The sequence below is a fragment of the Heptranchias perlo genome, chromosome 18 (assembly GCF_035084215.1).
Source record: "Heptranchias perlo isolate sHepPer1 chromosome 18, sHepPer1.hap1, whole genome shotgun sequence".
NCBI classification, from domain to species: domain Eukaryota; kingdom Metazoa; phylum Chordata; class Chondrichthyes; order Hexanchiformes; family Hexanchidae; genus Heptranchias; species Heptranchias perlo.
In genome coordinates, this window is record NC_090342.1 from 50660015 (window position 1) to 50676962 (window position 16948).

General features: G+C 47.0%; 1 protein-coding gene across 4 annotated transcripts in view; it reads right to left on the reverse strand.

Moving 5' to 3' along the window:
• Positions 1-7749: 7749 nt before the first annotated feature.
• The window catches only part of LOC137334860 (DENN domain-containing protein 5B-like), a 246399-nt gene continuing 237200 nt past the window's right edge, over positions 7750-16948 (reverse strand). For all 4 annotated transcript variants that reach the window (XM_067999894.1, XM_067999892.1, XM_067999893.1 and 1 more), the window contains 2 exons: positions 14900-15074; positions 7750-12626 (listed from right to left, as the gene is read on the reverse strand). In XM_067999894.1, coding sequence (XP_067855995.1) covers positions 12443-12626; positions 14900-15074 — 359 coding nt within the window. In that variant the 3' untranslated portion in view covers positions 7750-12442. The remainder of the gene's footprint in view (positions 12627-14899; positions 15075-16948) is intronic.

Sequence of the window (16948 nt, forward strand, 5' to 3'; positions counted from 1 at the left end):
ATAAATGACCAGATCATCTGTTTTATTGATATTGGTTGAGGGATAAACATTGGGCAGGACACCGGGGAGAACTCCCCTGCCCTTCTTCGAAATAGTGCCATGGGATCATTTACGTCCACCTGAGAGGGCAGACGGGGCCCTCGGTTTAACGTCTCACCTGAAAGATGGCACCTCTGACAGTGCAGCACTCCCTCAGTACTGCAGTGGAGTGTCAGCCTGTACTCCAGTCTCTAGGGGGCTTGGACCTACGTTCCCCTGACTCAGAGGCGAGAGTGCTACCACTGAGTCATGGCTGAACTGGGATTGATACTTGAGGATAAATGGAACAACTTAATCAAAAGGTATACTGCAAGATAAAAACTGTTTATTTCCACCTCTGCAACGTTGCCTGCACCCCCCCCCTTATCTCACTCCCTCACCACTGAACCCTTTATCCACGCTTTCATGATCTCCAGACTGGAGACCTCGCTGGCCTCCTGAGCTACAGCGTATGTAAAGCCCAACTTGTCCAAAACTCATGCAGCTCGTGCCCTGTCCCGCACTGAGTCCCATTTACCCATTGCCCGTGGGCTTGTCCATCCATCCTTGGCTATCCATCCCCAACACATCAAATTCAATATCTTCATCCTTATTAACAAACGCCTCATCCCTCCCTACCTCTGCAACATCTTTCAGCCCCAAGTCCCAGCCTATGCCTTTCACTCCAACATGGGTGGCATCTACATAGATGAACTAGAATGGGCCAAAAGACATATCTGCTTTGTGCTGAGTTAAAGTTGGCCTTCTAACCCAGAACATTGTGGGCTCATGGTTTGATAAAGGATGTTAATTACAGTGATATACTCTGATACATGCTTCAGGTGTGACTATTCCAATCTCTCCTTATTTACCTTCCATCTTCCACCCTTTTTAACTACAGCTTGTCCAAAATTCTGCCACTCATATCCTGTCCTGCACTAAATCAGAAGACAGAGGGTGGTTGTCGAGGGTTGTTTTTCAAACTGGATGCCTGTGTCCAGCGGTGTGCCTCAGGGATCGGTGCTGGGTCCGCTGTTATTTGTTATTTATATTAATGATTTGGATGAGAATTTAGGAAGCATGGTTAGTAAGTTTGCAGATGACACCAAGATTGGTGGCATTGTGGACAGTGAAGAAGGTTATCTAGGATTGCAACGGGATCTTGATAAATTGGGCCAGTGGGCCGATGAATGGCAGATGGAGTTTAATTTAGATAAATGTGAGGTGATGCATTTTGGTAGATCGAATCGGGCCAGGACCTACTCCGTTAATGGTAGGGCGTTGGGGAGAGTTATAGAACAAAGAGATCTAGGAGTACAGATTCATAGCTCCTTGAAAGTGGAGTCACAGGTGGATAGGGTGGTGAAGAAGGCATTCAGCATGCTTGGTTTCATTGGTCAGAACATTGAATGCAGGAGTTGGGATGTCTTGTTGAAGTTGTACAGGGCATTGGTGAGGCCACACTTGGAGTACTGTGTACAGTTCTGGTCACCCTATTATAGAAAGGATATTATTAAACTAGAAAGAGTGCAGAAAAGATTTACTAGGATGCTACCGGGACTTGATGGTTTGACTTACAGGGAGAGGTTAGACAGACTGGGACTTTATTCCCTGGAGAGTAGGAGGTTAAGGGGTGATCTTATAGAAGTCTATAAAATAATGAGGGGCATAGATAAGGTAGATAGTCAAAATCTTTTCCCAAAGGTAGGGGAGTCTATAACGAGGGGGCACAGATTTAAGGTGAGAGGGGAGAGATACAAAAGGATCCAGAGGGGCAATTTTTTCACTCAAAGGGTGGTGAGTGTCTGGAACGAGCTGCCAGAGGCAGTAGTAGAGGCGGGTACAATTTTGTCTTTTAAAAAGCATTTGGACAGTTACATGGGTAAGATGGGTATAGAGGGATATGGGCCAAGTGCAGGCAATTGGGACTAGCTTAGTGGTATAAACTGGGCGACATGGACATGTTGGGCCGAAGGGCCTGTTTCCATGTTGTAACTTCTATGATTCTATGATTCTATGAAATCCCACTCACCCATCACCCCCTCCTCGCTGATCTGCACTGGTTCCCCATCCTCCAATGCTAAAATTAAAAATCTTTGCCCTTGTCTATGAATCCCTGCATGACCTCACCCATCCTCTTTCTGCAATTTCCCCAGCCCGATATCCACCCCCCCACCCCCCCCCGGTCCCCATAACACTCATTCCTTTGACACTGGCATCTCGTGCATGCCTCCCTCCCTCTGCCCACCAGTGCAGAGCCTTTGGGCTTCTCAGTCCTACTTTCAAACAAGTTTCCTGCTTTGCTCTCTCTCTCTCCATCTTCTTAAAACCCATGTCTTTGATCAAGCTTTTGGTGAGCCCTCCTAACATCTCTCTTCATGGCTCACTGTTTGCTTCCTTATATCTATTTCTGAAGCATCTTGGAATGTCCCTTTACATTAAAGGAGCTAAATGCACACTGTTGCACACATATTCTATCAGAATCCCTTGTAATTGCTTTAATACTGTGACATTTACATTTATATTTACATACCGGCATGGACTCGATGGGCCGAATGGCCTCCTTCCATGCTGTAACCTTTCTATGATTCTATGATTTGTTCAGACACGACATTTTTAAAGGCCAGTGCCAGAACTTATTGTTCTTCCTCACACTATAAGGGCGATTTTAACCCTTTCCGCTCGGTGGTAATCGGGCGGAGGGGCAGGCAGTTAAAATCATCCCGGTGACTTACCCACCAACGTCCTGCACCGATCCCGCCGTCTTCAATTTAACCTGCTCTACTGAACAGTTTTAAGAAGTTGGGGAAGACCATTGTTTTTAACAGAAGGCACCAGATCATCGTGTAGCTTAGAATAAAAGAAGGCTCTTTGATCTCACACTTCCCAAACACCAACTCCACAAAGCAAGATTGGTTCGGACGAAAAAAGGTTTTCAATGACGGCAGACGCTTCTCCAAATTGTATCTGGTGTCCCAAATTAGCAGAGCTTAAGGGATTGTGCGAGAACACATATAATCATAGAATCATAGTGCACAGCTGGAGGCCATTCGGCCCATCGTGGCTGTGCCGGCTCTTTGAAAAAGCTATCCAATTAGTCCCACTTCCCTGCTCTTTCCCCATAGCCCTGTAAATTTCTCCTTTTCAACTAAATATCCAATTCCCTTTTGAAAGTTATTGAATTTGGTTCCATTGCTCTTTCAGGCAGTGCGTTCCAGATCATCACAACACTGCGTAAAAAAAATTCTCATCCCCCCCCCCCCCCCCCCCGGATTTTTTTGCCAATTATCTTAAATCTGCGTCCTCTGGTTACTGACATACGCCTGAGTAATGTGGCTGGACGATATGGTGGCTTATTTTAGGCTTGAGCCGTGGCTCAGCGGTGGAACCCTCGCCTCTGAGTCAGAAGTTTATGAGTTCAAGTTCCACTCCAGAGAAATGAGCACATAATCTAGGCCGACACTGTCGGAGGTGCTGCCTTTCGGATGAGATGTTAAACTGAGGCCACATTGCCTACTCGTGGGGGATGTAAAAGATCCCATGTTGCTATTTGAAGAAGAGCAGTGGAGGTGTCCTGGCCAACATTTGTCCCTCAACCTACGTCACCAAAACAGATTGACTGATCATCTATCTCAATGCTGTTTGTAGGACCTTGCAGTGTGCAAATTAACTTCTGTGTTTACCTACATAATAACATTAGCTACACTTTAAGAGTCCTATTGGTTGTGAGGACATGAAAGATTTTCTCCTGGTTCCAAACATGTACCTTCTTTAAGACATACCTCTTCTTTGCCTCAACAGTCTCTGACGTCTTTGGTTCTGCTTGGGGGCTATGTTGAAACTTCAGCTTGGAGATTGTGTTCGGACTGCCTTTGAGTATCCTAAGTGTAGGCAATACTGCGTGAGTGGTGGTCCCTGAGTTACCATCCGCATGCCTGCTTGATGCCTTACATAAGGAACATAGGAAGAAACATAGGAACAGGAGTAGGCCATTCAGCACCCTCGAGCCTGTTACGCCATTCAATTAGACCATAGCTGATTTGTGTTTTAACTCCATCTACCCGCCTTGATTCTGTAACCCTTAATACCCGTGTCTAACAAAAATCTATCGATCTCAGCTTTCAAATTCTCAATTGGCCCCCAGCCGCAACAGCTTTTTGAGGCAGAGAGTTTGAGATTTCCACTACCCTTTGTGTGAAGAAGTGCTTCCTGACATCACCCCTGAATGGCCTAGCTCTAATTTTAAGGTTATGCCCCCTTGTTCTGGACTCCCCCGCCAGAGGAAACAGTTTCTCTCTACCTCCCCTATCAACTCCTTTAATCATCTTAAACACCTCAATTAGATCACCCCTTAATCTTCTATTTTCAAGGGACCCCAACACAGTTCTTACTATTCACAGCAAGACGGTGTAGCCCTTCTCTGTGGTGCGCTCCCCATTTGGGACATTTTCCAATTCAATTGGGTACCATATGGGCCATGCCTGGAGCTGTGGGCCCTGTTCCTGGATGTTGTGGAAGTTCTTCCCACCCTCCTTTCTGTGGACCAAACTAGACTAACCCAGGAATTGCAACTTCCTCACACCCCCACCAAGTCCTTCTCAGCTTCTATCCTTTTCCAGATTTCTTTTTGCCGTTGTTTCCAATACCTGAGATAGTAGTACTTTCCCTGTTCCTCTCTATTCCTTTCTCTGTCCCCCGCGCACCCCCCCTGCCCCCCGCCATGTGAATTGCTTCAAATTCCATTCTCTAGCCGTCGACTCTATCCCTGTGCTTCGCCACTGTCTGAGATTGAACTGGACTGTTCACAACCTCGGCGTCCTATTTGATCCTGAGCTGCGCTTCACATATCCTCTCCATCACCAAGACCGCCTACTTCCACCTCCATAACATCACCCGTCTCTGCCCCTTGCCTCAGCTCATCTGCTGCTAAAACCCTCATTCATGCTTTGTTACCTCTCGACTTGACTATTCAAATGCTCTCCTGACCGGCCTCCCACCTTTCGCCCTCCATAATATGAGCTTATGCAAATCTCTGCTGCGTATTCTAACTTGCACCCAGTCCCGTTCACCTATCACCCCCTGTGCTCGCTGACCTACATTGGCTTCCAGTCCGGCAACCCCTCAATTTTAAAATCCTCATCCTTGTGTTTAAATCCCTCCATGGTCTCGCCCCTCCCAAACTCTGTAACCTCCTCTAGCCCTACACCCCTCTGATTCTGGTCTCTTGCCCATCCCTGATTTTCATCACTCTGCCATTGGCAGCCGTGCCTTCAGCTGACTAGGCCCTGAGCGCTAGAATTCCCTCCCTAAAACCTCTCCACCTCTCTACCTCTCCTCCTTTGAGTCGATCCTTTAAACCTACCTCTTTGACCAAGCTTTTGGTCACCTGTCCTAATGTCTCCTGATGTGGCTCGGTATCAAATTTTGTCTGATAACGCTCCTGTGAAGTGCCTTGGGATGTTTTTACTATGTTAAAGGTGCTATATAAATGCTGTTGTTGTTGCTTCTTTTCTGTCCCTTCCATTTTATCTCGATTTCATGCTTTTTTTTTGCTTTCCAATTTTGTCACTTCCACTCCTGAAGGTATCAACTCCTTCCCTGGGGTACGCTTCCAAAGGCAGTGGTCATGGTTTTGACCCCTTACCAAAGTAGCCATTATTCACGTATAAACCTTGACAGCGAGTGCCAGCGGGCTATTTGACTGTAGGGAGGGGGTTGGATCACCATCAAGCCTAATCGCATCCTCACCCGATGTGTACATCCACCCACCTCCAGCAGGGATCATTGGAAGCCTAGCAGAAACGGCCTTGTCTAAACCAGGAGCACTGCAACGCCCCCCTACTGCTTCCCTGGCTGAAACCAGCTAATGCAGCACAGATCAGGCGACCAAACCAGGCACCTTCCTCATCTGAATGACTCCGGCTGAGACTTAAACCTCTGAGGGAATGTCCTGCCAGCTCTGTGAGTTCCAAGCTGAGGATGCTTGCTTCATTTCTTGGACAGGGTCAGATATGGAGCCAGGAAACCCAGATTTTATTTTTTGCTAAATCCAAATTAAAAGTGTCCAACTTTGCCTGGAATCCAACTTGGCCCAAACTAAACCAACCCCAAATACCTGTCTTCTTACCAAACCCCTCAGATCCCTTCCCTATCCAACAACATGTCCAATTGTCCCTTGAACCCACTTACATTTGTCATTTTTAATATAGGAACAGGAGTAGGCCATTCAGCCCCTCGAGCTAGTTCTGCCATTCAGTTAGATCATGGTTGATCTGTACCTCAACTCAATTTACCTGCTTTTGATCCATATCCTTTAATACCCTTACCTAACATAAACTTATCGATCTCAGTCTTGAAAATTTCAATTGACCCCCAGCATCCACAGCCTTTTGAGGGAGAGTTCCAGATTTACACTAGTATTTGTGTGGAAAAAGTGCTTCCTGATTTCACTCCTTAACGGCCTGGCCCTAATTTTAAGATTGTGCCCTCTTGTTCTGGGTTCCCTCACAAGATGAGTTTATCTGTATGTACCCTATCAAATCTCTATGTCATTTTAACACCTTGATTAGATCATCCCTCAACCTTCTAAACTCAAGAGAATACAAGCCAAGTTTATGCAACCGGTCCTCATAAGTTAACCCTTTAATTCTTCCCTGGTAACTTCTTCCACTACTCTTTTGGGTGACATAGTTCTTTTCGACTTTCCTTCTTACTCCTAAATTCCTAACCATTAACTGATGTCCCTGGGATTAGACCAATGTTTCAGCGCCCCCCCCCCTTCATAACCTTGAAAACTTGATTACCTCACAGTCTAAGCAAATCCAACTTGAGTTTGCGATACCCAAAATGATAGAGTTCTCCCAGATTCTTTATGGGATAGAGAAAGCAAACCCAGAACAGTAGTTTCAGATATAAGAGGGCAACAGGATACAAGGTCAGGATTGTGTAGGGCGGGTTTACACAGCTTGGTCAACAGTTGAAATACGTTAACACGCCTGGACTCATTTAAGAAACAGGTAGAAGTAATGGGAAGATGGTCGGGCTGTGATTGTGGGAGGGGTGGTCAAATGGTCGCCATCCCAACTTACCTTGTGACCTCAGTTGCTCATTTTCATCCCAAACCCAAGAGTTTAGGTGCTGATTGGTCATTAGATGGGCACTTGAATTCACATGCCTAAACTTGACTCCAAATCTAACTGTACTGTACCCGGCCTGCAGATGCTTAAAGTAACAAAATAAGAGAGGAAAAATAGACTGGATGTTAGGCGGTTCTTCTTTTCCCAGAGAATTGTGAGCCTCTGAAATATGTTGCCGGCTGGTGTGGTGGGTGCTGACTCTCTGCCTTCAAGAGGGAGCTGGACCGTTTCCTGACTGAGGCAGAGATTACTTCATAGAGAAGGTAAATGGTTTTGCAGATAACACTTGGTCCATGTGATCGCCTGAACTGGTTTTGATCGCCTGAGAGGGTCGGAGGGAAATTTTCCAGCGTATTTTCCCCCTTATTGTTCCTGGGCTTTGCTTTTCTGTTTTCTTTGCTTCTCCCAGGAGATTGCATGGCTGTGAAGTTGGGGGGGTGGTGGTGGTGGAAGTGTCTGGTGAGGATGCTCTGGGGATCATGAGTGCGGGGCAGGCTTGATTGACCAGCTGGTGTTTTTCTGCCCGTCATTTTCGTGTGTTCGTAAATAAATCATCTGCGGGCACAAACTTACACCCCAACAACAAACACATCACTTCTCACCTTCTTAATCTTTTATTACCAATGCATCAGTTATAGGGCACATGTACAAAGTCAGCAATTCACATTTTCCACTGATAACATTTATCAGATCCTTTAATAATAACACATTATTTTACACAAATTCGGGTAGTGCGTGTGAATGTAGTCAGCAATGACCAGAAAGGAGACAGTCCTGTGCACAGTCAGTGTTAGTCTGCATTACTGGCATCTCATTGAGAAAGCAAGCCCATAACACAGAGATGGAAGGAGAGGGGGTGGGGTGGGAGGAAGAGACCTGAAATATTTGAACTCTACAAACAGTACTAGAACTTATGTATAACCTCTATCATGAACAGGCTGGGCCTCTTTTCTCTAGAAAAGAGAGGACTGAGGGGTGACCTTGTAGAGGTCTTTAAAATTATGAATGGGTTTGATAGAGTAGATGTTTCTACTTTTGTGGGGGAGTCCAAAACTAGGGGCCATAAATATAAGGTAGCCACTAATAAATCTATTAAGGAATTCAGGAGAAACTTCTTTACTCAGAGAATGGTTAGAACGTGGAACTCGCTACCAGATGGAGTGGTCGAGGCTGTAAAATTCTATGTAATGTTAACATTCATTTTTATTTAAAAGAGGAAAAATAGTAACCTACGGTCGAGCGCTCAAAAAAATAAACTATAATCACATCTAACTGTGATTACTGATTACTGAAGTACGATCGGCAGCCATAGCAATCAGCACTGGCTGAGACAGCGGTGGGCTCCTGTTTGATTGCAGGATGGCCTGGTGCCTTTGCTGGGGTGAGCAAGGCTCGTCACCCATCTACCCACAGGTAGAATCATTGCCCTTCTCCCAGGGATGCATCGGAATCATTTGGAGCGAAGTTTAACACTGTTGAGGATAAATTGCTGCACTTGTGGGAAATGCAAGGAAAGCTAATCCAACAGGTCCCTCTTGCACTTTATGGGGTGCCCATCTTCACACACCCACAAAATAAATTGTACGGCCAAACGTTCTTGCAATTCCATAAGTTACGTTGAAATGCATGGTCGCACCATCTGCACATTTCTGTGTTACTGCCAGTCTTGCCACTCTGCCCCACCTAGCGGGGCACTGGCTCCTGCAGGGCCACACATGCACCAGGCACCACACCTCGCCCAAGTTGCCGAGTCTGGTGAGCCGTTGGCTGTTCAACCATGGTGAGCATCACGGCCGAGGCTGGCCCTGTCCTCACCCAGCAGCCAGCCACACACGTGCACGTTTCAGCAGTCAACGGGTAGTGATAAGAGCGAGAGCCCTGGCTGATTTTTCGGCTCCCTAGCCAACTGACAGGAAGAGAGGTGGGGGGAGGGCGCAGGGGAGCTGAGGCCAATTGTAGCCCAATCGGGTTACTGATTATCGGGTAACACAGCACAGGCTGGATATCAAACCTGGGACCTTCTGCTCTGCATAGTTCAACTACACAGTGCAACTACCAACTTAGCACTGGAATAGTCATACTTAACCAACATGCATTTGGTTCTCATTCCTCTCCAAAAAAGGGTTTTGACAAACATTTCTCATTCATTGAGGACACACCAGACAATCAGATAATCTGCCCTCTCAGGTGGATGTAAAAGATCCCACAGCTCTATTGGAAGAAGAGCAGGGGAGTTCTCCCCAGTGTCCAGGCCAATATTTATCCCTCAACCAATACCACTCTAAAACAGATGATCTGATCATTATCACATTATTGTTTGTGGGAAATGCTGTGTGCAAATTGCCTGGCACGTTTCCTACATTACAACAGTGATTTTACATTTGAAAAAGTACTTCATTGGCCAGTAAGTACTTTGGGACGTCCTGAGGTCGTGAAAGGCGCTATATAAATGCAAGCCTTTCTTTCTGAAATCCTTTCAGCAATCGGTTTGCACAATACCAAGGCCGGCAGTACCATGGTGAGAGCCTCACTCAATTTTCAAACGTGAATTGAAACTCTGCAACAATGGGGTATCGAGATCTAAAATCAGATACTGAAGTAAGTGACTGTACCATCAATCAGCTGGAGACTTAAAGGAAAGACTGTCTGTGCACATGCATTGTCCCAACTCCTGGGTAGTGTTAATTATGGGTATGTTACAGGCCTTTTTTTTAAAAAAAAGAGACTTGGCCAAGTTCCTGAATGAGGAAGGTATTAAGTATATTATGTCTGGGGGGGAGGGGATTACTTCAGTGCATTATGGGTAACCACCATGGTCTCCAGGAGACTCCTTATGAAGCCAGGTAGAAATTTTCCAGAGCTTTTCCTGAAATTAGCCAGTTTTGTATCGCTTCGCCCTGGGAAGGTGGGGCATCGTCTATCGTCATCATCGGGGAGGGGGAGTGGCGGGGGGGGTCTTTATCCTATGTTCGTGGATGATGACAAGCATGTGACATCATGGTCTGGGTTACCTACAGGCCTCACTTGAATGAAACAGACTTGATTCACAAGTGACAGGTATCCAAAGAAGAAGAAAAAGTCAACATTCTCAGAACAATTGTAAGCTCGCTGTGATTTGGGACTCACTGCTGTCGTCCTGTCTGCTTATTCTCAGTAGAATGGTACTGATTCACTTAATACTTCTTGCAGAAGGCAGCATAAGACATTAAACACCTGCAGTGTTTATCAGACTCAGATGGAAAGAATGTCGCCTTTCTGAGGCTGTTCAAACGAGGCCAGTCCCGACAGCATTCCCCGGACAGTGGGAGTGGAGCTGAACCTCCCTCTTACAGTCTTGCGTTCGAGGGCCAATGCGCTATAGAAAAGAGGGGCCTTTATCTCTGCAAGCTTCCCCTCGGAATTTTTCAAAATGCTGGGAATCTTTCCACATTATCTCCCCAAAGGCAACTCCTTGAAAAAGGCCAGAAATGCACAGCATCTGAAACCAGAAGGCAGTTAACATTTGGGTTCAAGGCCCTTCGATGTAATTAATGGGCCTCCATGCTCAGAATTAACAGGGCCTTTTTTTTTTATCATCAGTTGCTGACAGTAGATTTCCAGCATTTTTTGTTTTTATTTCAGAATTCCAACATTTGCAAGTTTTCCTTAAATACTGATTTTTAACAGTATATTTCCCCCCCCCCCCTCTTTTTCCAGTAATTCTCTCCCTTCCTCTTCACCAAATATGTTTGGATGAGCCAGCCTGGGCAGTGAGCGTCAGCGGGCTGCTCGGCCAGTGAAGGCGGCACTTCCAGCAGCAGCGGGAATCCTGGACGATTTCCTCCTCCTTCACCCAGGGGGGCGCTGAGGACGAAGGTGGCAGCCCCCAATCTGACTCAGCGCAGGCCGGGGGGGGGTGGTGATGGAGGGGAAGGAACTCTTCTGGAGTTTGCAGAGAGGGGCCGCACTCCCCCGCACGTCCATCGGGAGGAGCTCTGCTTCCAGTTTCATTGTAAATCACACTGGCAGAGGAGGCTGGCATTGGCTCTCTCAAACCCAACTGAGCAATTCAAGTTTTAACCAATAAATAATTGAAACGATTAAATATTTAGCTTTTTTTTTTCTTGCAAACAGACGGATTATGACGATGAGGTTTCTCCCGGCAGGTGAGACTGGTGTGAACTTGGGTCTTATAAACAGGCCCTTGGATTTGAATTGATCTATTTACAGGGTCCCTGCACCACAGTGTGCTAAAAGGGGGCAGCTCCTTCATTGACAATGCCTCTGAATAAATTCAAAAATTAATTCATCAGTGGCCTTTTTATTTGTTGTTGCAGCCTCTTCATAGTGAGGGAGGAGAGAGGGGAATTTTTTTAAATTATTATTTGTTCATGGGATGTGGGTGTCGCTGGCAAGGCCAGCGTTTATTGCCCATCCCTAATGGCCCTTGAGAAGGTGGTGGTGAGCCGCCTTCTTGAACAACTGAGTGACTTACAAGGCCATTTCAGAGGGCAATTAAGAATCAACCACAATGCTGTGGATCTGGAGTCACATATAGGCCGGACCGGGTAAGGGCGGCAGGTTTCCTTCCCTAAAGGGCATTAGTGAACCAGATGGGTTTTTACGACAATCCAGTAGTTTCATGGTCATCATTACTGGCACTAGTTCCAGATTTTTATTTTTTAATTAATTGAATTTAAATTCCCCAGCTGCCGTGGCAGGATTTGAACTCATGACTCTGGAATATTAGTCCAGGCCTCTGGATTACTAGTCCAGTAACATAACCACTATGCTAAAAAAAATTTTTTGAGGAAAGCAGGAGTCTCGATCTCTCATTCCACACCCCCAACCCCAAATGGGATTCAGGATTTTTCTTCATTCAACAGTGATGTACCCGCAAAAAAAAAAATCACAATATTTACACAACTGGGGTACAAGTGGAGGGAGGGGAACCCCCTCTACGGTTTCCTAAATCAAAGCTTTTTTTTTAAACCAGTGAGTTCCGGGTGAACGGCTGACAGTGTAATAACTTTCCGGGAAAGGTACAATTTATTTACACACATCGAACAGGCAAAAATACTCTTCTCGTTATCTATTCAGCTTCTTTGTAACGGTATCGATACTATTTTCTTCTGCCAGGGTTAGTCTGGCACCTTTGTGCTCTCTGTTTGATGTCCGTCTCTGTAAAGTGTCACTTGATCGGGACCCCGGATGCCATGGGCAGAGCACCCCTCCCACCCCCCCCTCCCCCGCAATCTGTCGCGGGGAGACCGGGTGGGGGAGGGTCCCTGCTTTTTGGAAAACCAACGCTACAGGTCGATGCCCTTGACCAGCGAGGCTTCCAGCGTGATGTTGAACTCGTGCAGTGTCTGTAGGACTCGGATCAGTGAGTTGACCATCGCGCGATCCCGGAGCAGGGCGCCATCTTCGTACATCCTCGAGATCACCGGACACTCGGCCAGCAGCGGGATCCAGCGGGGGAGCAGATGGTCCCTGCATCAGAGAGAGAGGGGAAAGTGAGGCAAAGTGAAGGACTATATCTAAACTAGTGTCACCGTGCACCTGTATAACGGGCCGCAGCTTCATTCAAATCGAGATGGCTGCCAATCTGAATTAAATCTAGTTCTCATGTACCTCGTTCCCATCTCCGGTCCTACAACCCTCCGAGAACTCTCCATTCCTCTGACTCTGGCCTCTTATCCCTCCCCCCACTCCCTTCACCCCACCATTGGCGGCCGTGCCTTCAGCTGTCTGGGCCCTAAGCTCTGGATTTCCCTCCGTAAACCTCTCCGTCTCTCCATTTCTCCTCCTTTAAGATGCTCCTTAAAACCTACCTCTTCAACCAAGCTTTTGGTCACCTGACCTAATGTTTTTTTTCTTTGGCTCGGTGTCAATTTTTGTCTGATAACATTCCTTGTGAAGCGCCTTGGGACATTTTTCTACATTAAAGGCGCTATATAAAGGCAGGTTGTTGTGTCCTAGGGCACAAGAACAAGCACTTCCTCCTTATAAGTTCTACCACAAGGATAGGCCTATAAGTTTCTACAAATTTCAAATGCCAGACTGATTTTTTTCCCCATGTCTGTTGCTCACTCCCACCACTGCACCTCTCTCCTTGACTAATTTTACAGGACAATTCAGCATCGTCGGGTTTTTTTAAAAATCGCTCGCAAAGATTGATTTCAGAATACTTGGCTGTGGGGAAAGAGCGGCGGGAGTGCGTCTAATTGGATAGCTCGACCAAAGAGCCAGCACAGGTACGATGGGCCGAATGGCCGCCTTCTGTGCTGTAAGAATCTACGATAGTTTCTCTACATTTTCCCCCTTCTATGATTCAGCCAGTGCTCTGTACCGTTCTCTGGCCGAAAGGACAGACTTATAAGGGATTAGTCTGCTGGTTCCCTACTCCCATCAAATGGTGGGTCGGTCCCTTCATAATTTCTACGATCTGTACAAACAGTGGTGCTGACTTTTAATTTCCGTCATCCAGTCACATGTACAGCAAGAGTTCTAAGGTACTGAGTCTTTTTTTTGCTAGCAACGACCATCACCAACAAGAGAGAGTCTAACCACCTCCCCTTGACATTCAACGGCATTACCATCGCCGAATCCCCCACCATCAACATCCTGGGGGTCACCATTGACCAGAAACTTAACTGGACCAGCCACATAAATACTGTGGCTACAAGAGCAGGTCAGAGGCTGGGTATTCTGCGGCGAGTGATTCACCTCCTGACTCCCCAAAGCCTTTCCACCATCTACAAGGCACAAGTCAGGAGTGTGATGGAATACTCTCCACTTGCCTGGATGAGTGCAGCTCCAACAACACTCAAGAAGCTCAACACCATCTAGAACAAAGCAGCCCACTTGATTGGCACCCCATCCAGTACCCTAAACATTCACTCCCTTCACCACCGGCGCACTGTGGCTGCAGTGTGCACCATCCACAGGATGCACTGCAGCAACTCGCCAAGGCTTCTTCGACAGCACTTCCCAAACCCACGACCTCTACCACCAGAAGGACAAGGGCAGCTGGCACATGGGAACAAGACCACCTGCATGTTCCCCTCCAAGTCACACACCATCCCGACTTGGAAACATATCGCCGTTCCTTCATTGTCGCTGGGTCAAAATCCTGGAACTCCCTTCCTAACAGCACTGTGGGAGAACCGTCACCACACGGACTGCAGAGGTTCAAGAAGGTGGCTCACCACCACCTTCTCAAGGGCAATTAGGGATGGGCAATAAATGCTGGCCTCGCCAGTGACGCCCACATCCCATGAACGAATTTTAAAAAAATATTTTCCTTCCCGTCACTGGCTGAGCCCCACCCTCCTGCAGTTGTAAACCATGCAACCTGGCGAGTTGGGGAGAGAGAGGTGAGATATAAGGATTCAGGTGAGAAACGCTGAATTTGGGATCAGTTGAATTCTCCGGTTTTAAAATGGGTCGGGAACAGCCGGAAATGCCACAACAGAGCAGGTCAGGAGCAGTCGGAAACTCTGGAGGAGAGGAGATAGAGAGAGAGAGAGAAAGCGAGAGGGAGGGAAAGAGAGAACTGCAAGGACACAGGGATAGAGAGAGAAGACCAGAGAGAGAGAGAGTAAGAACCACAAACATAGAGAGAGAAAGAGGAAGACAATGCCACGGACACACGCCAGAGGGCTGCTGCTGGCAGGTGTGGATTCGAGCAAAAAAGGAGGGCTTGGAGCTGAATAATAATGGCAAAGCTCAGAGCATGTATAGTTTGGAATTATTGTCCGTACCTCGCCCCAAGACACACGAGCAGCTGTAGCTTCCCATCCTTCCCGATGCTCCTGGGAGCTGCGTTGATCGCGTTGACGTATGGACAGAATGTTCTAGAGCAGTCTTTCAGCTGCAGCAGGTTCACTTGTGACTCCTCGTCCTCCTCGCCCGTTTCAAAGTAAGCGACGGCTCTCTCTGTGTTTGGGGAGGTGGAAAAAAACACTCAGTTGTGGACCGAAGTTTGAGAAAGTTGAAACCCTGAACCTGGACGTCGGCTCCCCGTCTGGATCAGCGAGTCGAGGTGGTGATCAGGCTGGGCCCGCCTGCACCAGCCAGGATTAAGTCTGCTCCCTGTGGCACATCTCAGCCGGGGTGGTGTTGATGGAGCTACGCTGGGCCTCAGATCCCCACTGATATCCAGTCAGTGTGTGAGTGTGGATATTGAGTCAAGAAAGGAATGGGCTCACTTGTGCCCTTCCCCCACCCCACTCCCCCAAGGTGATCAAATAGCCTGCTGACCCTCTGACCTGTGACCCTCATATACATGAAGTGCTCACTTGTTTCCAGATACTGAAGGGGGGGGGGGAGGAGGGGGTCTCTAATCCCATCAAGGAGTCAACACTGCCAGTGGCGCGGAGAGGGGGATGTCGATTGGTTGCTGACTGCAGTCAAAAAAATGTGAATGGTTGTCACTTGTTGTAACAGAGCACAAACATAACACGGACATTTAATACTTAAACCTCGTGTGACCGGCTCATTAGGAATCACTTCTGAGGTTATCAAATCTCCTGAATCACCTCTGACCCTCTGTCCCCCTGTTGGTGAGTTGGACGGTAGCTGTGCATAGGGACAGGGCCAGTTCCAAGTCGGCTTCTGCCAACTTTATAGGGCAGGAGCTCTGCGACAGCATTAAAGAGATACCAGCGTCACTCGATTCAGTTTGGGAGACCCATGTGCAACAGTTTCGACTGCAAAGCTGCAGCGGTTCAAGAAGGCGGCGGCTCACCATCACCACCTTCTCAAGGGCAACTAGGGATGGGCAATAAATGCCGGCCTCGCCAGCGATGCCCACATCCCCAGAATGAATTTTTTAAAAACTAAAGCCTTTGGCTCGTAAAAGCGTGGCACAGTTCCTGAATGGTACAGAGTGAGGAAGAGCCAGGGCATGGGGGACGGGGACTGTTGGACTGAGCCATCAGACACATTCAGGTTCAAAGATTTCTGGAGTCAGATGCCACAGACACCTGCTTCTCCGTTAAGAGCTGGATTTTTTTTTCTATTTCCTTCCCATCCCTCCTGAAGGTGACCCCTCATTTTCAGGGGCCTCTGACACCTCCCCAAAGTGGCCAACCTTCACCTGAGACATATCTGCCGTGTACAGAGTTGAAGTGTTGCATAAGCTTGGCTTGTATTCCCTAGAGTACAGAAGGCTGAGGAGTGATCTGATCGAGGCGTTTAAAATGTTAAAAGGATTCGATAGGGTAGATACGGAGAAACCATTTCCTCTGGTGGGGGAATCAAGAACAAGGGGGCACAATCTTAAAATTAGAGCCAGGCCACAGGAGTGAAATCAGGAAGCATTTTTTCATGCGATCGATCCCATATCCTTTGTCTCAATCCATATGGATTCTGTTTCTATCTTAATATTACTTATGTCACTTTCTTCTATTGCCATTATGTTGTCTCTAATTAGTACAGCTACTCCACCCCCCCCCCTCCAACCATCTTCCATCCCTATCCTTTCTAAATACATTATATCCTGCAATATTTAATTGCCAGTCCTGCTCTTTATGTAGTCGTGTTTCAGTTATCCCCACCACATCTGGCTCCTCACTACGAATTATTGCCTCCAGTTCCCCCATTTTGTTTCGGATGCTGTGTACATTGCTGTACAGGCAATTGAATTTGTTTTTCATAATTATTCCCCACATTTTATTTTTAACAGTCATTTTGTACTTATGTTCTATAATTGTATTTGTCCCCTGACCGTTTATGTTACCCTTGTTCCTCACCTTGGTCTGACCTTCACTCTCATCTCCTATTTCTTTTATCTTCAGAATTATGTTATT